This window comes from Zophobas morio, unplaced genomic scaffold, assembly GCF_036711695.1.
Source record: "Zophobas morio isolate AGI-343-1 ecotype UQ-CSIRO unplaced genomic scaffold, CSIRO_AGI_Zmor_V1 ptg000011l, whole genome shotgun sequence".
In the NCBI taxonomy this organism is placed as follows: domain Eukaryota; kingdom Metazoa; phylum Arthropoda; class Insecta; order Coleoptera; family Tenebrionidae; genus Zophobas; species Zophobas morio.
The window spans coordinates 22,368,013-22,385,789 of record NW_026972116.1 but is presented as its reverse complement, the minus strand read 5'-3'; the positions used below and the strand labels follow the sequence as shown (position 1 = coordinate 22,385,789).

At 28.2% G+C, this 17,777-nt stretch overlaps 1 protein-coding gene across 2 annotated transcripts in view; it reads right to left on the bottom strand.

The window, feature by feature from the left end:
• Nucleotides 1-17,777, bottom strand: part of LOC135127245 (transducin-like enhancer protein 4) — a 243,895-nt gene that overhangs the window by 165,844 nt on the left and 60,274 nt on the right. For both annotated transcript variants that reach the window (XM_064053667.1, XM_064053668.1), the window contains exons 2-3: nucleotides 11,942-12,039; nucleotides 5,453-5,516 (exon numbers count right to left, since the gene is read on the bottom strand). In XM_064053667.1, coding sequence (XP_063909737.1) covers nucleotides 5,453-5,516; nucleotides 11,942-12,039 — 162 coding nt within the window. The remainder of the gene's footprint in view (nucleotides 1-5,452; nucleotides 5,517-11,941; nucleotides 12,040-17,777) is intronic.

Below are 17,777 nucleotides of genomic sequence, written 5' to 3'. Positions count from 1 at the left end.
AAAAAATTTAGAAATATGTACCTACTTAAAACACTTGAAAAATGGGATATTTATTGAAATTTCATAAAGTGAAAAAAATAAATTAAAAAAACGAAATATGTATTAAAATATCCGAAATCGCAAATTCGAGAAACTGTAAAACGAAAACACAGAAAAACTAAAATCGTGAAAAATCAAAAACTACATTGTAATATTGAAAAATCGAAAATATCAAAAAATGAAAATATCAAAAATTCCAGACACTTAAATTGGTAGTTTGAAAAATCGGATAGTTGAAAAATCATAAATTCAAAAATAAATAAATTAAAAAAACAAAGTATTAAAATACGTATCTAGAAATCGAAAAATCGAGAAACTGTACAACGAAAAATTGAGCAATTGAAAAATTAAAAATCGAGAAATTGAGACATTAAAAACCTATAAATTGAGAAACCAAAAATGGCAAAATTGTAAAATTGAAAATCGAAAAACTGAAAATTCGAAAAATTTAGAAGTTAATTGAAAAATAGGATAATTGAAAAATCATAAACTGAAAAAACAAAAATTGAAAAACTATAAGATTGAAAAATCGAAAATGTGAAAAATCGAAAATGTGAAAAATCGAAAAATTGCAAATTCGAAAAATTTAGAAATAGATGACTTGAAAAATGAGAAATTTATTGAAAATTCATAAAGTGAAAAAAATAATAAATTAAAAAAACGAAATACATATATAATAAAATATCCACAAATCGCAAATCCGAGAAACTGTAAAAGAAAAACACAAAAAAAATTTAAATCGAGAAAAATAAAAAATTACATCATTGTAAAATTGAAAAATCGAAAATATAAAAAATCAAAATATAAAAAATTCGAGATATTTAGAAACAGACAGTTCGAAAAATCGGAGAGTTGAAAAATCATAAATTGAAAAAAAGTTAATAAATTAAAAAAAAGACCACTTGTGTTTTATTTTTGAAGTGTTTAGAAGTGTCTGGTTTTTGAAGTAGTTTGAAAGAATCTCGGAAACCACTTGTGATTGGTTTTTGAAGTATGTAGTTTGAAGGAATCTCTTTATCTGCTTCCTTTGTCTGTTTTTAGAAATATTCTGGAAAAATCTTATGGACGTTTATTTTTTAAGTAGGGACCTCTTGTGTGTACGTTTTGAAGGAATTTGAAGGAATCTCGGGGACCTTCTGCGTCTGCTTTTTGAAGTAGTGTGAAAGAATCTAAGGGGCCATTTTTGTTTTCTTTTTGAAGTACTTAGTTTGAATGAATCGCAGGGACCTCTTGTGTCTACGTTTTGACGGAATTTGAAAGAATCTCGGGGACTTTTTGAGGATGCTTTTTGAAGTAGTTTGAAAGACCCTCGGGGGCCTCCTGTGTCTAGTTTTTGATATAGTCTGAAAGAATCTCGGAGACCACTTTTGTTGTTTTTGAAGTAGTTTGAAAGAATCTCGGGACCATCCTGCGTCTAGTTTTTGAAGTAGTATGAAAAAATCTAGGGGACCATTTTTGTTTTGTTTTTGAAATAGTTTGAAAGAATCTCAGGGACTTCTTGCGCCCGGGTTTTGAAGTAGTTTGAAAGAATCTGGAGCACCTTTTTTGTTCTGATTTTGAAGTAGTTTGAAAGAATTTCGGGGACTTCCTGTGTCTGGTTTTTGAAGTAGCGTAAAAGAATTTAAGGGACCATTTTTGTTTTGTTTTTGAAGTACTTTGGATGAATCTGAGGGACCTCTTGTGTCTACGTTTTGAAGGAATTTGAAAGAATCTTGGAGACCACTTTTGTTGTTTTTGAAGTAGTTTGAAGGAATCTGGAGCACCATTTGGTTCTGATTTTGAAGAAGTTTGAAAGAATCTCGGACCCCACTTGTGTTTTATTTTTGAAGTATTCAAAAGTGTCTGCTTTTTGAAGTAGTTTGAAAGAATCTCGAGAACCCTTTGTGATTGGTTTTTGAAGTATGTAGTTTGAAAGAATCTCGGGGACCTTGTGTGGTTTTTGAAGTATGTAATTTGAAAGAATCTGGGGGGCCTCCTATGTCTAGTTTTTGAAGCAGTCTGAAAGAATCTCGGGGACCACTTTTGTTGTTTTTGAAGTAGTTTGAGAGAATTTCGGAACATCCTGTGTCTGGTTTTTGAAGTAGTTTGAAAGAATCTGGAACACCCTTTTTGTTCTGATTTTGAAGTAATTTGAAAGAATCTCGGGGACCTCCTGTGTCTGGTTTTGAAGTAGCGTAAAAGAATCTAAGGGACAATTTTTGTTTTGTTTTTGAAGTACTTAGTTTGAATGAATCTCAGGGACCTCTTGTGTCTACGTTTTGAAAGAATTTGAAAGAATCTCGGGGACTTTTTGAGGATGCTTTTTGAAGTAGTTTGAAAGACCCTCGGGGGCCTCCTGTGTCTAGTTTTTGAAGGAGTCTGAAAGATTCGCGGAGACTACTTTTGTTGTTTTTTAAATAGGTTGAAAGAATCTCGGGAGCATCCTGTGTATGGTTTTTGAAGTAATGTGAAAGAATCTAGTGGACCATTTTTGTTTTGTTTTTGAAGTAGTTTCAAAGAATCTCAGGGACGTCCCGTGTCTGGTTTTTGAAGTAGTTTGAAAGAATCTGGAGCACCATTTTTGTTCTGATTTTGAAGTAGTTTGAAAGAATCTCGGGGACTTCTTGTGTTTGGTTTTTAAAGTTGTTTCAAAGAATGTCAGGGACCCCTTGTGTCTAACTTTTGAAGTAGTAGTAGTTTTAAAGTATCTCGGGGGCTTCCTATGTCTGGTTTCTGAATTTGTTTGAAAGAATTTCGGGAACTCCTGGACTGTGATTTTTGAAGTATGTAGTTTGAAAGAATCTCGGGGATCTCCTGTGTCTGGTTTCTGAAGTAGTCTGAAAGAGTCTCGTGGACCATTTTTGTTTTGTTTTTAAAAGTATTTTGAAAGAATCTCGGGGACCTCTTATGTCTAGTTTTTGAAGTAATTTGAAAGAATGCCGGGGACTCCTTGTGTCTAATTTTTGAAGTAGTTTGAAACAAAGTCAGAGGCCATTATTATGGTTTTGAAGTAGTTTGAAAGAATCTCGGGGAGCCCCTATATTAGGTTTTTCAAGTAGTTTGAAAGAATCTCGGGGGTTGCCTGTGTCTAGTTTTTGAAGTGCTCTGAAAAGAGTCTCGGGGACCATTTATGTTTTGTTTTTTGAAGCAATTTGAAAGAATATCGGGGACTTCTTGTGTCTAGTTTTTGAACTAGTTTGAAAGAATATCGAGGACCATTTTTGTTTTGGTATTGAAGTAGTTTGAAAGAGTCTCGGAGATTCTTGATATGCCTAATTTTTGAAGTATGTAGGTTTTTAAAGTAATTCGAAAGAATCTCGGGACCATTTTTGATTTGGTTTTCAAGTATGTAGTAGAATCTCGGGGAGCCCCAATGCTCCGTTTTTAAAGTAGTTTGAAAGAATCTTGAGGATTTCTTGTGCCTAATTTTTGAAGTAGTTTGAAATAATCTCAAGGGTCCCTTTTATTTTGTTATTGAAGTAGTTTGAAAAAATCTTGGGGACCAGTTGTGTCTGCTTTTGAAGGACATAGTTTGAAAGAATCTCGGGAGCGTTCAGTGTCTGCTTTTTGAAGTAGTCTGAAAGAGTCTCGGGGACTTCTTGTGTCTAGTTTTTGAAGTAGTTTGAAAGAATATCGAGGATCATTTTGGTTTTGGTTTTGAAGTAGTTTGAAAGAGTCTTGAAGATTCCTCATATGCCTAATTTTTGAAGTACTTTGAAAGAATCTCGGAGACCTCTTATGTTTAGTTTTTGAAGTAATTTGAAAAAATCCTGGGGACTTATTGTCTGCTTTTTGAAGTAATTTGAAAAAATCTTGGGGATTATTGTCTGCTTTTTGAAGTAGTTTGAAAGAATCTTGGGGATCACTGTTGCCTGCTTTTTGTAGTGGTTTGAAAGAATCTCGGGGACCACTTTTGTTCTTTTTTTTTTTTAATAATTTGAAAGAATCTCGGGGATCTCTTGTGTCTCGTTTTTGAAGCAGTTCGAAAGAACCTCGGGAACTACTTTTGTTTTTGTTTTGAAGTAGTTCGGAAGAATCTTGTGAGTTCTTTTGTGCCTGGTTTTTGCAGTAGTTTGAAAAAATCTTGTTTTGCATGGGCAATTTGTAAAAATTTTCAGGATTATCATGTGTTTGTATCCCTATATTTTATCGAAACATGAACACAATAGCGTTTACATCAAATCTCAAAACAAATAATTTAAAAAATTTATAAATAGTCGTCTGAAACCGAAATAAACTAACTCGGAAGAGATAAAATGCTGTCAGCGAGTTTCTGGGTTAGAATTAATCGTCGGCATAATCTGACATTCACGAACACATTTGGCAAGTGCAGTTCTAAAACCGCAGCCAATTCTGATTTCAGCACCACTTTTAGAACGTCCTTACGTCGTCGAATAGATAATCCAGCTAGAATTTATATCATATACTTAATTTACAAAAGCGAAAATTCCCCCCGTGTATCCTTGGGCGAGTTCAAGTGCACGTTTGTTATCAGAAAAAGGCGCGGTTGCGTGAGGAGTATAATTGATAATAACAAAACATTTCATTGATATTCAAACCGGGGAATTTTTCCCACCGAATATAATAGACGCTATTGACAAATTATGTCATCAAAGTTAGATAAATAATAACGGCCATAAATTTAATTATTGTATCATCGCTAATAATACGTTCGGAGCGCAGACAGCAACTAGGAATATATTAATGTGTGAACTCATTAACTTTATTATCGATAAATTCCCGATATATTTTACTACAACGTCATTAAAAGAAAATCAATTTTTATTGTGCCAGATTTAATTAGGATCCGACAACAAAATAGCGCACACCGATAAATTCGATTTTATCAGCACGAAAAAAGTAATAAAACTGGAAACCAGTAACTAGCGCCGTAAAAGCGTCATGATAAATAGATGCAAGGCCGATTTCCCGAAAACATAAAAGCCTATGGGACGGCCATACGTTCCAGATAATAGAAATTAAAATATGTTTTTCAATTAAAGCTGCATCGAGCGCTGATCGGAAGCGAAATTTAAAATGCAATAAATCCGCCCGAAATGCAGAGTTTTAGTTAGCATTTATGGGAGCAAATGAACGAGCGTTATTGTTGTGAAATACAATAACCAAATGTTGGAATTATAATTAAAACACGTAACTACCAGTATTCGCATCGATTTCGCCGTTAATACAAGCATGAACTCATTACAAATAATTGCATTATCATGAAATAGCCTGTGACAGCAGGTGCATGTTCAAAATTAAAATTTATCGCAAATTCTTTCGCCGTGAATTACGGCCAGACATAAAGCTGCTATAAACACGGCCGTTCGGGTAAATTTAATGAAACGCTAGTTGCAAATATAAAGTGGCCGCAGCGTTTCGAATCACTTTGTGTGCACCTATTTAACAAAAAAAAACCATCTCGACTACTTACCATCACGTAATGCCTCTGGATTTCGATTTTCTCGCTGGCCAATTTTTCGCATTCTAGCTTCAAGCTGGAACAGAAACGCAGAATCAGTATGGCCGAAAACCGTAACAGCTTTCGGTAAACAAAAAACGGGGCCCAGGTAGACAACCGCAGAAACAATTATGGTTTGCAAACATGGGCTGAACGCACCGAATTTTCGAAATTGTTTTGAAGTATGGCAAAACAGCAACTGTTTATTTTTCGTGATTCGTTCGGCGCGGTTTCGTCACACGAATCAGACAATACAATTTTGTTTTTAAAACAACTCGTTACGGTTCCAAATTTTATGTAAATAACGCCGTAAAAAAGTTATTGCTCGGAGTGTAATGTTCGTGCATACAGTGTGCAAACTACTGACAAATGCGATAACGTGGAAAATTGGAATAATACAGGTGGAATTGGGTCGAGTGGCAGTAACAAATGCTGATTTGAAAGTGTACATGAACTGACTTTGTATGTGGTTTTTCATCTCAACTGGATCAGACTAATCACAAAACTACCATTTATATCTATTCAATGCAAACTGAACTAACAAATTAGAAAATCGTCTATTTTTTCAATATCATACACTTATCGTTTTAGCCAAAAATAATGGCAGAGTTTGTACTATATTAAATCTTATAATTTTTTGACAATAATCGCAACGATGTTGTTCTCTTTTATCGGGTCAGTTTCCAAATTTAATTTTTATCAGTTGGCAATGTTGTCCCTATGTCATCTAATTCAGAGCCTTTTAATATTTAAACATATTTTTGTATCACTTTTCTTCAATGAACTGAGTTTGTTTTGATTTGTCATACAAAAAAAAAATAATGAAATATACATCATACAAAAAATTATTGGTCTCACGTAATTTCGCTAGAAGTTATTTATTTTTTAATTTGAAATTTATTTTGAAAAACCTAGTCATTTTAATATACAGGGTGAGTCACTAAGCGCATGGTCCTCAATATTTCATTAATTATTATTATAGAGAGAAAAAAGTCATAGTCGGTTCTTTCATTATTTTAAACTATACAAAGTGTTCAGTTTTGTTACAATATTCTGGCGAAGTATAAATAAAGGTAAGCGCTTTGTTGTGGTTCGAATTAACTCAAATTTTACTATACTGAGTGTTTATAAGAAATTCGAAACCGTTCCAATTTTCAAATATCAATACGTATCACAGTTTTTTGAAATAGAATACCCTGTATTTTATTACTACAATTTACTCAATTTTTTGTTCTCATTCTTCCAACACGTCGATGTCTCTTAAAAAAGTAAAACAGTAACTACCAACTTTAAACATGGACAATACTTACAAAAATTAAAGAGAACAAAAAATAGAATAAGATGGAGTAATAAAATACACACTTGAAAAAACTGAAATATCGACCTTTGAAAATTCTAAAAATAAAAAAATATATAAATACTCTGTCCATGAAGATTAATTTTATTTAACCACAACAAAATGCGTTTCTTTATGTAATACAGATTTTAAAATTTACTCTACTACGATTTTTTTGCCAACATGGCAACCTCGCATCGCAACTCCAAGAAAAAACTGTGGTTTTAAGGCTTAAATAAAAGTCAATCAAAATATGAAAAAATTTGTATATACGAGGTATTTCAATAAAAAGAACAAAGTTAAAAAGAAACGTACAACTTTGATCTTTGACTTTTTATCAAAGAATGCGTGCTTAGTGACTCATCCTGTATACATATATAGTACACTAATACGACATATTTTTTTTAACTGAAAACATAAATGAAAAATATATTTTTTATATCCATTCATTTATAAGATGACGTTATCAATTCTTCGAAAAAATTCTTTCACGACTTTTCAATTTTTAATTTTTCAATTTATGCATTTTTCAATTTTTCCTGTCTTCAATTTTTCGACTGCAATTTTTCTTTTTGTATTTTATTTCTTGTATTTTTCCAAATTTTCGGTTTTTCAATCTTCTGATTTTATCTTTTTTCTGTTTTTCAATGTGAAATTTCAATTTTTTCATTTTCAATTTTACAATTTTACGAAAACCAACTCTTCGAGGTTTCACTTTTAGATTTTTCAGTTTCGATTTTACAATTTTTGTATGTTGCAATTTTTAAATTGTGCAACTTTTTCATCAGTAATTTCACGATTTTCAATTTTTCGATTTTCCAGTTTTTGACTGATTCAACTTTTTCATTTGCAAATTTTCGTTTCGGTTTTTTATTTTCTTCATTTTTCGATTATCCAATGTTTGAATTTTATGTTTTCTGCTTCTTTCAATTTCAATTTTTTCAACTTTTCGTTTCATCAATTTTTCAGTTTTACGAAAACAAACCCTTCGAGGTTACATTTTAAAATTTTTCAGTTTTTCGATTTTCCAACTTTTGAACGTGTCAAGTTTTAGATTTTGCAACTTTTTGATCTGCAATTTCATTATTTTTAATTTTAGTTTCGATTTTTAATTTTCTTTATTTTTTCAATTTTCCAGCTTCACAATGTGCTGATTTTATAATTCTTCTTTCTTTCAACGTGAAATTTTTCAATTTGTGGATTTTTCAATTTTTCGATTTGCAATTTTTCGCTTTAAAATTTTCAAAATTTTAGGCTTTTTCATTTTTCGTTTCCTTAATTTTTGGTTTGTAATTGTTCTAATTTTCATTTTAAAGATGTAAGAATAATTACTTTTAAACTTTTTCACTTTTCAGTCCTACGATTTTTTAATTTTTCCATTTTTAATTTTTCAATTTTTCGATTCTTCAATTTTTCATTCCTTCTAATTTTCGATTTGCATTTTTTTTTCTTTACTTTCACAATTTATTGTTTTTCCAATTTCACTTTTTCGATATGGAAGATTTCGTTTCGATTTTTTGTCCAATTTTTCGGTTTTTCAATGTTTTAAATTTATGATTTTTCTTTTTTTCAATGTGAAATTCTTCAATTTTCGGATTCTTGAATTTTTTTTATTGCAATTTTTCAGTTTTCACATTTTTCGTTTTTTCAACTTTTAGATTTTTTAATTTTTCGTTTCCTTAATTTGTGATTTGGCATTTTTCTAGTTTACATTTCAAATATGTAATAATAATTTTTAAAATTTTCCCTTTTCAAAGTTACGATTTTAGAATTTTTGGATTTTTCAATATTCCCATTTAATATTTTTTTGTTTTTTCAATTTCAATTTTTCGTTTAAACATGTTTTGAATTTTTCCAGTTTTAATTTTTCTATTTTTCGATTCTTCAATTTTTCATTTCTTCTAATTTTCGATTCGCAATTTTTCGTTTCGGTTTTTTTATTCATTAACTTTTACATTTTTTTGTTTTTTCAATTTCACTTTTTTTAATTTTTCGTTTCTTCAATTTGCCAACAGACATTTTCATTGTCTGTTGGAAAATAAATTCTATTTATTATTATTACTATTATTAATTTTTCGATTTAAAAGTTTTCGTTTCGGTTTTTCAATGTTTTAAATTTATGATTTTTTTTTTCAATGTAAAATTCTTCAATTTTTGGATTCTTGAATTTTTTTAATTGCAATTTTTCAGTTTTTAATTTTTCGATTTTTCAACTTTTAGATTTTTTTAATTTTTCATTTCTTCAAATTTTCGATTTGCAATTTTTCGTTTCGGATTTTTATTTTCTTTATTTTCACAATTTTTCGATTATTCAATGTTTGGATTTTATAATTTTCTGTTTTTTTTTTTAATTTCAATTTTCTTCCATTTTTCGTTTCTTCAATTTTTTAATTTTACGAAAACCGATTCTTCGAGGTTTAATTTTTAAATTTGACACTTTGTCGATTTTCCAATTTTTGAATGTTTCAATTTTTAGGTTTTGCAACTCTTGATCTGCAATTTTTCGATTTGAAAATTTTCGTTTCGGTTTTTAATTTTCTTTATTTTTTCAATAATTTGGTTTTTCAATGTACTGCTTTCCAAATTTTTCGGTATTTCAATTTTACATTCTTCAATTTTTCGATTTTTCAATTTTTCGTTTCAAAACAAAGGTAAACCGGAACACTCTGTATAGTTAAAAATAATTATTTTAGAGTATTGTCGTCAAAGAACCGTACAGCTTTGATCACAAATAGGCGTTTTTGGCAAAACTGAAAACATGAATGAAAATATATTTTTTAAGACACATTTATTTATTAAGATGACGTCACCAATTCTTTGAATAAATTCTTCCACAAGTTTGCAATTTTTAATTTTTCAATTTTTGTTATTTCTTTTCGAATTTTTTCAAAATTTCAGTTATTCAGTCTTCTGATGTCATCATTTTGTTTTTTCAATGTGAACTTTTTCAATTTTTAATTTTTCAACTTGCAATTTTTTGGTTTTCAATTTCTCGATTTTTCAACTTTCAGATTTATAATTTTTCGTTTCTTTAATTTTTGATTTGCAATTTTTCTAATTTTCATTTTAAATAAGTAATAACTATGACTTTAAAATTTTTCACTTTTCCATTTTAGAATGTTTCCATCCTTAATTTTTCAATTTCTCGGTTCTTCAATTTTTCATTTTTTCAAATTTTCGATTTGCAATTTTTCGTTTCCGTTTTTCATTTTCTTTTTTTTACAATATTTAGATTATTCAAAACGTATTTGTTTTTCGATTTCAATTTTTCAATTTTACGGAAAGCAACTCATCGAACTTTCATTTTGAAATTTAATAGTTTTTTGCAACTTTTTGATCTGCAATTTCACGATTTTCAATTTTTTGATTGCTTCAATTTTTCAATTTGCAAAATTTTTATTTCGGTTTTTAATTTTCCTTGGTTTACCAAAATTCTGGTTTTAAAATTTTTCGTTATTTTACATTTTTCAGTTTCTCAATTTTTCAATTTTTAGTTTCAAAACAAAATGGAACACTCTGTATAGTTAAAAATTATTTTAGAGTATAGTCGTCAAAGAACAGTTCAATTTTGATCTTTGCCGAAAACATATTTAGTTGAAAAATGTATTTTTTAATACACCATTATTAAGATGACGTGATCAATTCTTTGAAAGAAACGAATAAACAAAATTTGTTAACAGTCTATAATCACTAAGTCAATGGTAATTAGTGACTTAAGAAAAATTCTAAAGAAATCCATTATGTGGTTTCATTAGATATTCATTAAAGTATTAAAAAATCATTGTATGTTAATTTTAAACACCACACTATTTTTATTAGACATCGCATCCTGAAGGCAAAGTGAAAACAAATAAATTACAATCTCTCAAAACTGATTTATTTTTTAGTACAATTCTCAAGCCATTAAAAGTAATTTCGATATTCATTAGATAGGTAGGAAAAAGTCAAAAACGAAAGCTGTACGATTCTTTCTTAAATTATTTTTACCTATACAGAGTGTTGAAAAAAAATATTGAGTTTAATAAAAACTATGTTGTTTTATAAAATATTCAATATCCTTACAGCCAACCGATGGGACACCCTGTATATATTTTTACGGTTCAGTTACTTATAATTAGTTAAACAGATGAGTTCATTCCATAAACAAAAAAAAACTGAACCCCGTTTTTATTGCTATTAATTTGAAAGACCCTACAACTGTGTATAGTTGTTTTTTTTTTTTTTTTGTTACGGGAAGTTATTAGGTCGAGCACGCATTTTAATTACAATAAACTAATGAGTGCTCCCCGCGTCTTTCTTCGGTTGTAGCGTAAAATTTGTTGAGAATCCAGCTAATAAATTATGTAGCGAATGCAATTATGAAACCGAAACTGCCAGCTTATTTGAAAAAAGGTGTACATTAATCATGGCTGAAGATACATGTTTCCGAGCACCAAACAAGTCTGTACAATTAATTAATCAAGCAATTAATTTGGAAAAAGTCCTGCCTTTATGACAAAAATAAATTAATCGGCAAATAACGACGCCATAATAATAGGTTAATTTAATGATCAGCCGGACAAGGGAATCGGTAGCATGTAAAAAATGTTATCTTAAGTGAGGACATTTCATGGTTATTTTTATGTTTTTAGAAGTGGAAATACAAGTTCCACTAGACAAGTTACCAAATACAAGTAGATTATTTTAATGGATGAACTCGCCGCCGAAAAGCCGAGAATATTTAAAAACCAATTACAATTTTTCAAAGAAATATAAATTAGAAATACTAAAAGCATTCCGCGCACGTCTGAATAATCAACACATTTCGGAAAATGTTTACGAATTTAATACCGACGGTACTCTAATTAACAAAACAAAAATTCCCGCCGATTTCCACGTGTGCACAAACATTTCTTCATTATGCTAAGCAGTTTTTTCGAATTCAACCAGCATTGACGTTGGCCGATTACCATGAATTACAACGAGCCATCGCAAAAACAATGTGTTATTATGTGGCCGTATAATTATCGGATCGATTCCAATAATAAGGGCGCAGTAAATATTAGGCCCGCTTCAAGGTCTTCCCGAAGACATAATAACACCTATCGACTTCCACACAACGCGTAATCGCCACGCGAGCCACTCACTTGTGGTACTGCGCCTGCAGAAAGTTGAACTCTTCCTTGATCCTGTCACACGATTCGCCCACTGTGAATTTGAAAGGCTGTCCAGGTTGCGGGGGACCCTGCAAAAACAAATTCATGTTAAAACACGTATAATTAACCTTCGCCGCACGTAATATGCATTTAATTATCACCGGAGGCCGAAATAAAACATTTATGCTAAACGCGGCCTGATACAATCAACAGATGATAAACTGAGCCCCGCCGAATTGGTAATTGCACATGATCACATGATACAGTGGAAATATCTGAATCAATCAATCCGACCCTTGTTAATGCAGGCGGCGGCGAACAAGCGAGCATCGAGTAAACGCATACAGGGTGCAGGTCGGGTCGGGTTTAACCTCAATTTTACGAGGTCGACAACTGCGAACAACATGGAGGAACTCTAGTTTAGTAGCACCACGTGACGAATCACAGAGCAAATTGGTCGAGGGTTATTTCGATGGAACTTCCCTCGCCCCTGAAGTGCAACCCAACAAATCGTGCTTCTTTGAAAAATTATGAAAATTGTTAGCGATTTTTATGTTGATAACTTCTACAAAGTGGCCTAAATAAGTCACTTTTTTTTGACACAAATTTTTAAATGTTTCAATTTTTCATTTCATTTTTCTTGTTTTCCGATTTTTCAATCTTCCAAATTTCAATTTTTTTAAATCTTTAGATTTTGCAATTTTTCGATCTGAATTTCTCAAGTTTTAAATGTCATTTTTCAGCTTCTTCAATTTTTCATTTTTTCAAATTTTCCATCTGCGGTTTTTCGTTTCGGTTTTTTATTTTCTATATTTGTGTTCCTACTTTTGAAAATTTTTTTTGTTTTTTCTTTTTACGATATGTAACTCTTCGCGTTTTTATTTTTAAATTTTTCACTTCTTCAATTTTCCAACTTTTGATGATTCAATATCCAATTTTTCAATTTTTCGATTTTTAATTTTTTCATGTTTTCAATTTTACGTTTCGGTTTTTTATTTCTTTAATTTTTCAATTTTTCAGCTTTTCAATGTGATGATTTTATAATTTTTCTTTTTCTCAATTTGTGGATTTTTCAATCTTTCGATTTGCAATTTTTGGTTTTCAATTATTTGATTTTTCAAATTTTAGACTTTTTCAATTTTCGTTTCTTTCATTTTTGACTTGTAATTGTTCTAGCTTGCATTTTAAACATGTAAAAATACTTATGTATTTTAAACTTTTTCCTGTTTTAAATTTTACGATTTTTGAAATTTTTCTTATTTTAACCTTTACAATTTTAGGATTCTTCAATTTTTTAATTTTCCATTTGTTTTGCTTTTTTTTTCAATTTACGATATGCAACTCTGCGCATTTTCATTTTCAAAATTTTCACTTCTTCAATTTTCCAACGTTAGATTCAATACTTAACTTCTCAATTTTCGATTTTTCATTTTTTCATATATTCAATTTTCTCTGTGGATTTTTCAATTTTTCGATTTTCTAAATTTTTAGACTTTTTCAATTTTCGTTTCTTTCATTTTTGATTTGTAATTGTTCTAGTTTTCATTTTAAAGATGTAAAAATGATTATTTCCAAACTTTTTCCACATTTCAATTTTTTGATTTTTGAATTTCTCCATTTGAAACTTTTCAATTTTACGATTCTTCAATTTTTCATTCTTGTCGATTTGCAATTTTTCGTTTCGCTTTTTTTATTTTCTTACTTTTACAATTTTTTGATTTCTCAATTTCACTTCAATTTTTCGATTTGGAAGCTTTCGTTTCGATTTTTTATTCAATTTTTCGGTTATTCGATGCTCTAATTTTACGATTTTTATCTTTTTCAATCAGAAATTTTTCAATTTTCAGGGTTTCCAATTTTTTTTAATTGAAATATTTCAGTTTTCAATTTTTCGATTTTTCAACATTTAGATTATTTAATTTTTCATTTCTTTAATTTGTGATTTGCAATTTTTCTAGTTTTCATTTTAAATATGTAATAATTTTTAAAATGTTTCACTTTTCAATTTTACGATTTTGGAATTTTTACAAATTTCGATTTTTCAATATTCCGATTTATTTTTTTTGTTTTTTTTTAATTTGAATTTTTCGTTTGAACATGATTTGAATTTTCCCAGTTTTAATTTTTCAATTTTCGATTCTTAAATTTTTCATTTCTTCCATCTTTCGGTTTGCAATTTTCCGTTTCGGTTTTTTTATTTTCTTTACTTTTACCGTTTTTTGTTTCTTTAATTTCATTTTTTTTTTAAATTTCGTTTCTTCAATTTTTCGATTTGTAAGTTTTCGCTTCGTTTCGTTTTTATTCATTGTTTCGATTTTTCAATGTTTTGACTTTATGAGTTTTCTTTTTTCAATGTGAAATTTTTCGCATTCTTCAATTTTTTTAATTAAAATTTTTCAGTTTTCAATTTTTCGATTTTTCAACTTTTAGATTTTTAGTCTTTCGTTTCTTTAATTTGTGATTTGCAATTTTTCTAGTTTTCATTTTAATTTGTAATATGTAATTATTTTTAAAATTTTTCACTTTTCACTTATACGATTTTAAAATTCTTATAATTTTTGGATTTTTCAATATTCCGATTTAGTATTTTCTTGTTCTTCCAATTCCAATTTTTCGTTTAAAGATGTTTTGAAATTTCCAGTTTTAATTTTTCATTTCTGTTTTTTATTTTCTTTACTTTTACAATTTTTTGTTTTTTCAATTTCACTTTTTTCAATTTTTCGTTTCTTCAATTTTTCGATTTGTAAGTTTTCGTTTCGATTTATTATTCAATTTTTCAATTTTTCGATTTTTCAATGTTTTGATTTTGTTACATTTTTAAATTTTTTGTTTCTTTAATTTGTGATTTACAATTTTTCTAGTTTTCATTTTAAATATGTAAAAATAATTTGTAAAATTTCCCCTTTTCAATTTTACGGTTTTAGAATTTTTACAATTTTTAGAAGTTTCAATTTTCCGATTTAATATATTTATTTCAATTTCAATTTTTCGTTTAACTGTTTTGAATTTTTCCCCTTTTAATTTTTTTTTTTAATTTGTGATTTGCAATTTTTCTAGTTTTCATTTTAAATATGTAATAGCAGTTTTTAAAATTTTCCATTTTCAATTTTATGATTTCAGAATTTTTACAATTTTTCGATTTTTCAATATTCAGATTTAATATTTTTTGTTTTTTCTATTTTCGATTTTTTATTTAATGTTTCAACTTTGATTTTTCTTTTTTCAATCTGAAATTTTTCAATTTTCGAATTGTTCAATTTTTTTAATTCCAATTTTTCAGTTTTCAATTTTTCGATTTCCCAACTTTTAGATGTTTTAATTTTTCGTTTCTTTAAATTGTAATTTGCAAATTTTATATATGTAATACTAATTTTTAAAAAGTTTCACTTTTCAATTTTACGATTTTAGAATTTTTACAATTTTTTGATTTTTCAATATTCCGATTTTAGATTTTGTTTTTCAGTTCCCATTTTTCGTTTCGGTTTTTTATTCAATTTTTCGTTTATTCAATTTTTCCTTTTACTATATCCTAATTTTAAAACTTCTTTTTTTGAAATTTTTCAATATTTGGATTTTTCTATTTTCTGATTCGCAATATTTCGGTTCTCAATTTTTCTATTTCTCAACTTTTAGGTTTTTTACTTTTGTTTTTTTTTCAATTTTAAATTTTCAGTTTATCGATTTTTCAATTTTCCGTTTCTTCAATTTGTCATTCGCAATTTTTTAATTTTCATTTTAAATGGAAAAATATGTAAGTAATTATGATTTTTAAAATTTGCCACTTTTTCAATTTTACGATTTTACAATTTTTCAGTTTTTCAATTACCTACTGCAATTTAAAATTTTTTCATAACTTTCATTTTTCAATTTTTCGATTTTAAATATTTCAAATCTCCAACTTCAATTTCTCAATTTTTCGATCTTTCAGTGATACAGTTTTTCGAATTTAAAATCTTGACGATTCTATTCAATTCTACAATTTTTGAATTTTCCAATCTTTCGATTCATTGATTTTTTCGATTTTTAAGTTTTTCGATTTTTCAATTTTTCGTTTCTTCAATTTGTAATTCGCAATTTTTTTAATTTTCATTTTAAATAGAAAAATATGTAAGTAATTATGATTTTTAAAATTTGCCACTTTTTCAATTTTACGATTTTACAATTTTTCAGTTTTTCAATTACCTACTGCAATTTAAAATTTTTTCATAACTTTCATTTTTCAATTTTTCGATTTTAAATATTTCAAATCTCCAACTTCAATTTCTCAATTTTTCGATCTTTCAGTGATACAGTTTTTCGAATTTAAAATCTTGACGATTCTATTCAATTCTACAATTTTTGAATTTTCCAATCTTTCGATTCATTGATTTTTTCGATTTTTAAGTTTTTCGATTTTTCAATTTTTCGTTTCTTCAATTTGTCATTCGCAATTTTTTTAATTTTCATTTTAAATAGAAAAATATGTAAGTAATTATGATTTTTAAAATTTGCCACTTTTTCAATTTTACGATTTTACAATTTTTCAGTTTTTCAATTACTGCAATTTAAAATTTTTTCATAACTTTCATTTTTCAATTTTTCGATTTTAAATATTTCAAATCTCCAACTTCAATTTCTCAATTTTTCGATCTTTCAGTGAAACAGTTTTTCAAATTTACAATTTTTGGATTTTCCAATCTTTCGATTCATTGATTTTTTCGATTTTTAAGTTTCTCGATGTTTAATTTTTCGGTGTTTCGATTTTGCGTTTCTTCAGGTCTTCGATTTGCAATGTTTCGATTTTTCAGTCTTTCAATTTTTCAATTTTTTCCAATATTTTAGTTTTTCGACTTTTCAACTTTTCGAATAAAAAAAGGGAAAAAGTTGTAAAATTGAAAAATGAAAAACAAAAAAGTATAAAACGAAGACTTTGGAAATTCTAAAAACTGGAAATCAAAGGACTGAAAAATTGAAAAAGTGCAAAATCGAAAAAACGAAAATTTATTGCAAAAATCGAAATACAGAAAATTAAATAAATCGGAAAATCGAATAATTGAAAACCGAAAAATATCAAAAACTGGATCAAGGAATTGAAAAATCAAAGATTGAAAATTTGAAAAATTGAATACACGAGAAATTATAAAATCGAAAGAAACACTGAAACAATAGAGGAAATGAAAAAACGAAAAATTGTGATATAAAATCGAGAACAAGAAAGTAAACAAATCGTGAAACTGAAAAATAAAAACCAAGAACTTGGAAACTGAGGAAATGAAAAATTAAACAGCGAAAATTTAAAAACTGCGAAACTGAAAAATCAAAAATTGAAAAATTGTAATATCGAAAATTTCAAATCGAAAAATTTAAAAATTTGGAAGTCGCGAAAATGAAAAATTGAAATAAAAAGTTGAAGAAACGAAAAATTATGAAACTCAAACACTGAAAAATGGACAAAAATGAAAAAACGAAAAATTTCGATATCAAAAAATTATCAACATTTTCGCAAGGACACGTATATCAATTTGGATATACATATACTATGGAGTGTAATACTAATAATAACAGTAGTAAATTTTTTAGTCACCCTGTATCAGTAATTCTAAAAACTATGTGTACATTGATATTGGTGGTGACAAATTTTGGTTAACCTGTTCTTAATATACATACAAAATTTGACAACAATCGTTCGAGTAGTTTCGGAGATTAAGTGTCTAATAAAAATTGATACCGACGTCAGATCATACAAACAAAAAACATGAAAGTGTCAAGTGGCCCGGTTTACTCAATTTCCACCGCAATTCTGGAAAAATCATCGAGTAAACACTGTCATCGTGTACAGTCGTGCCAA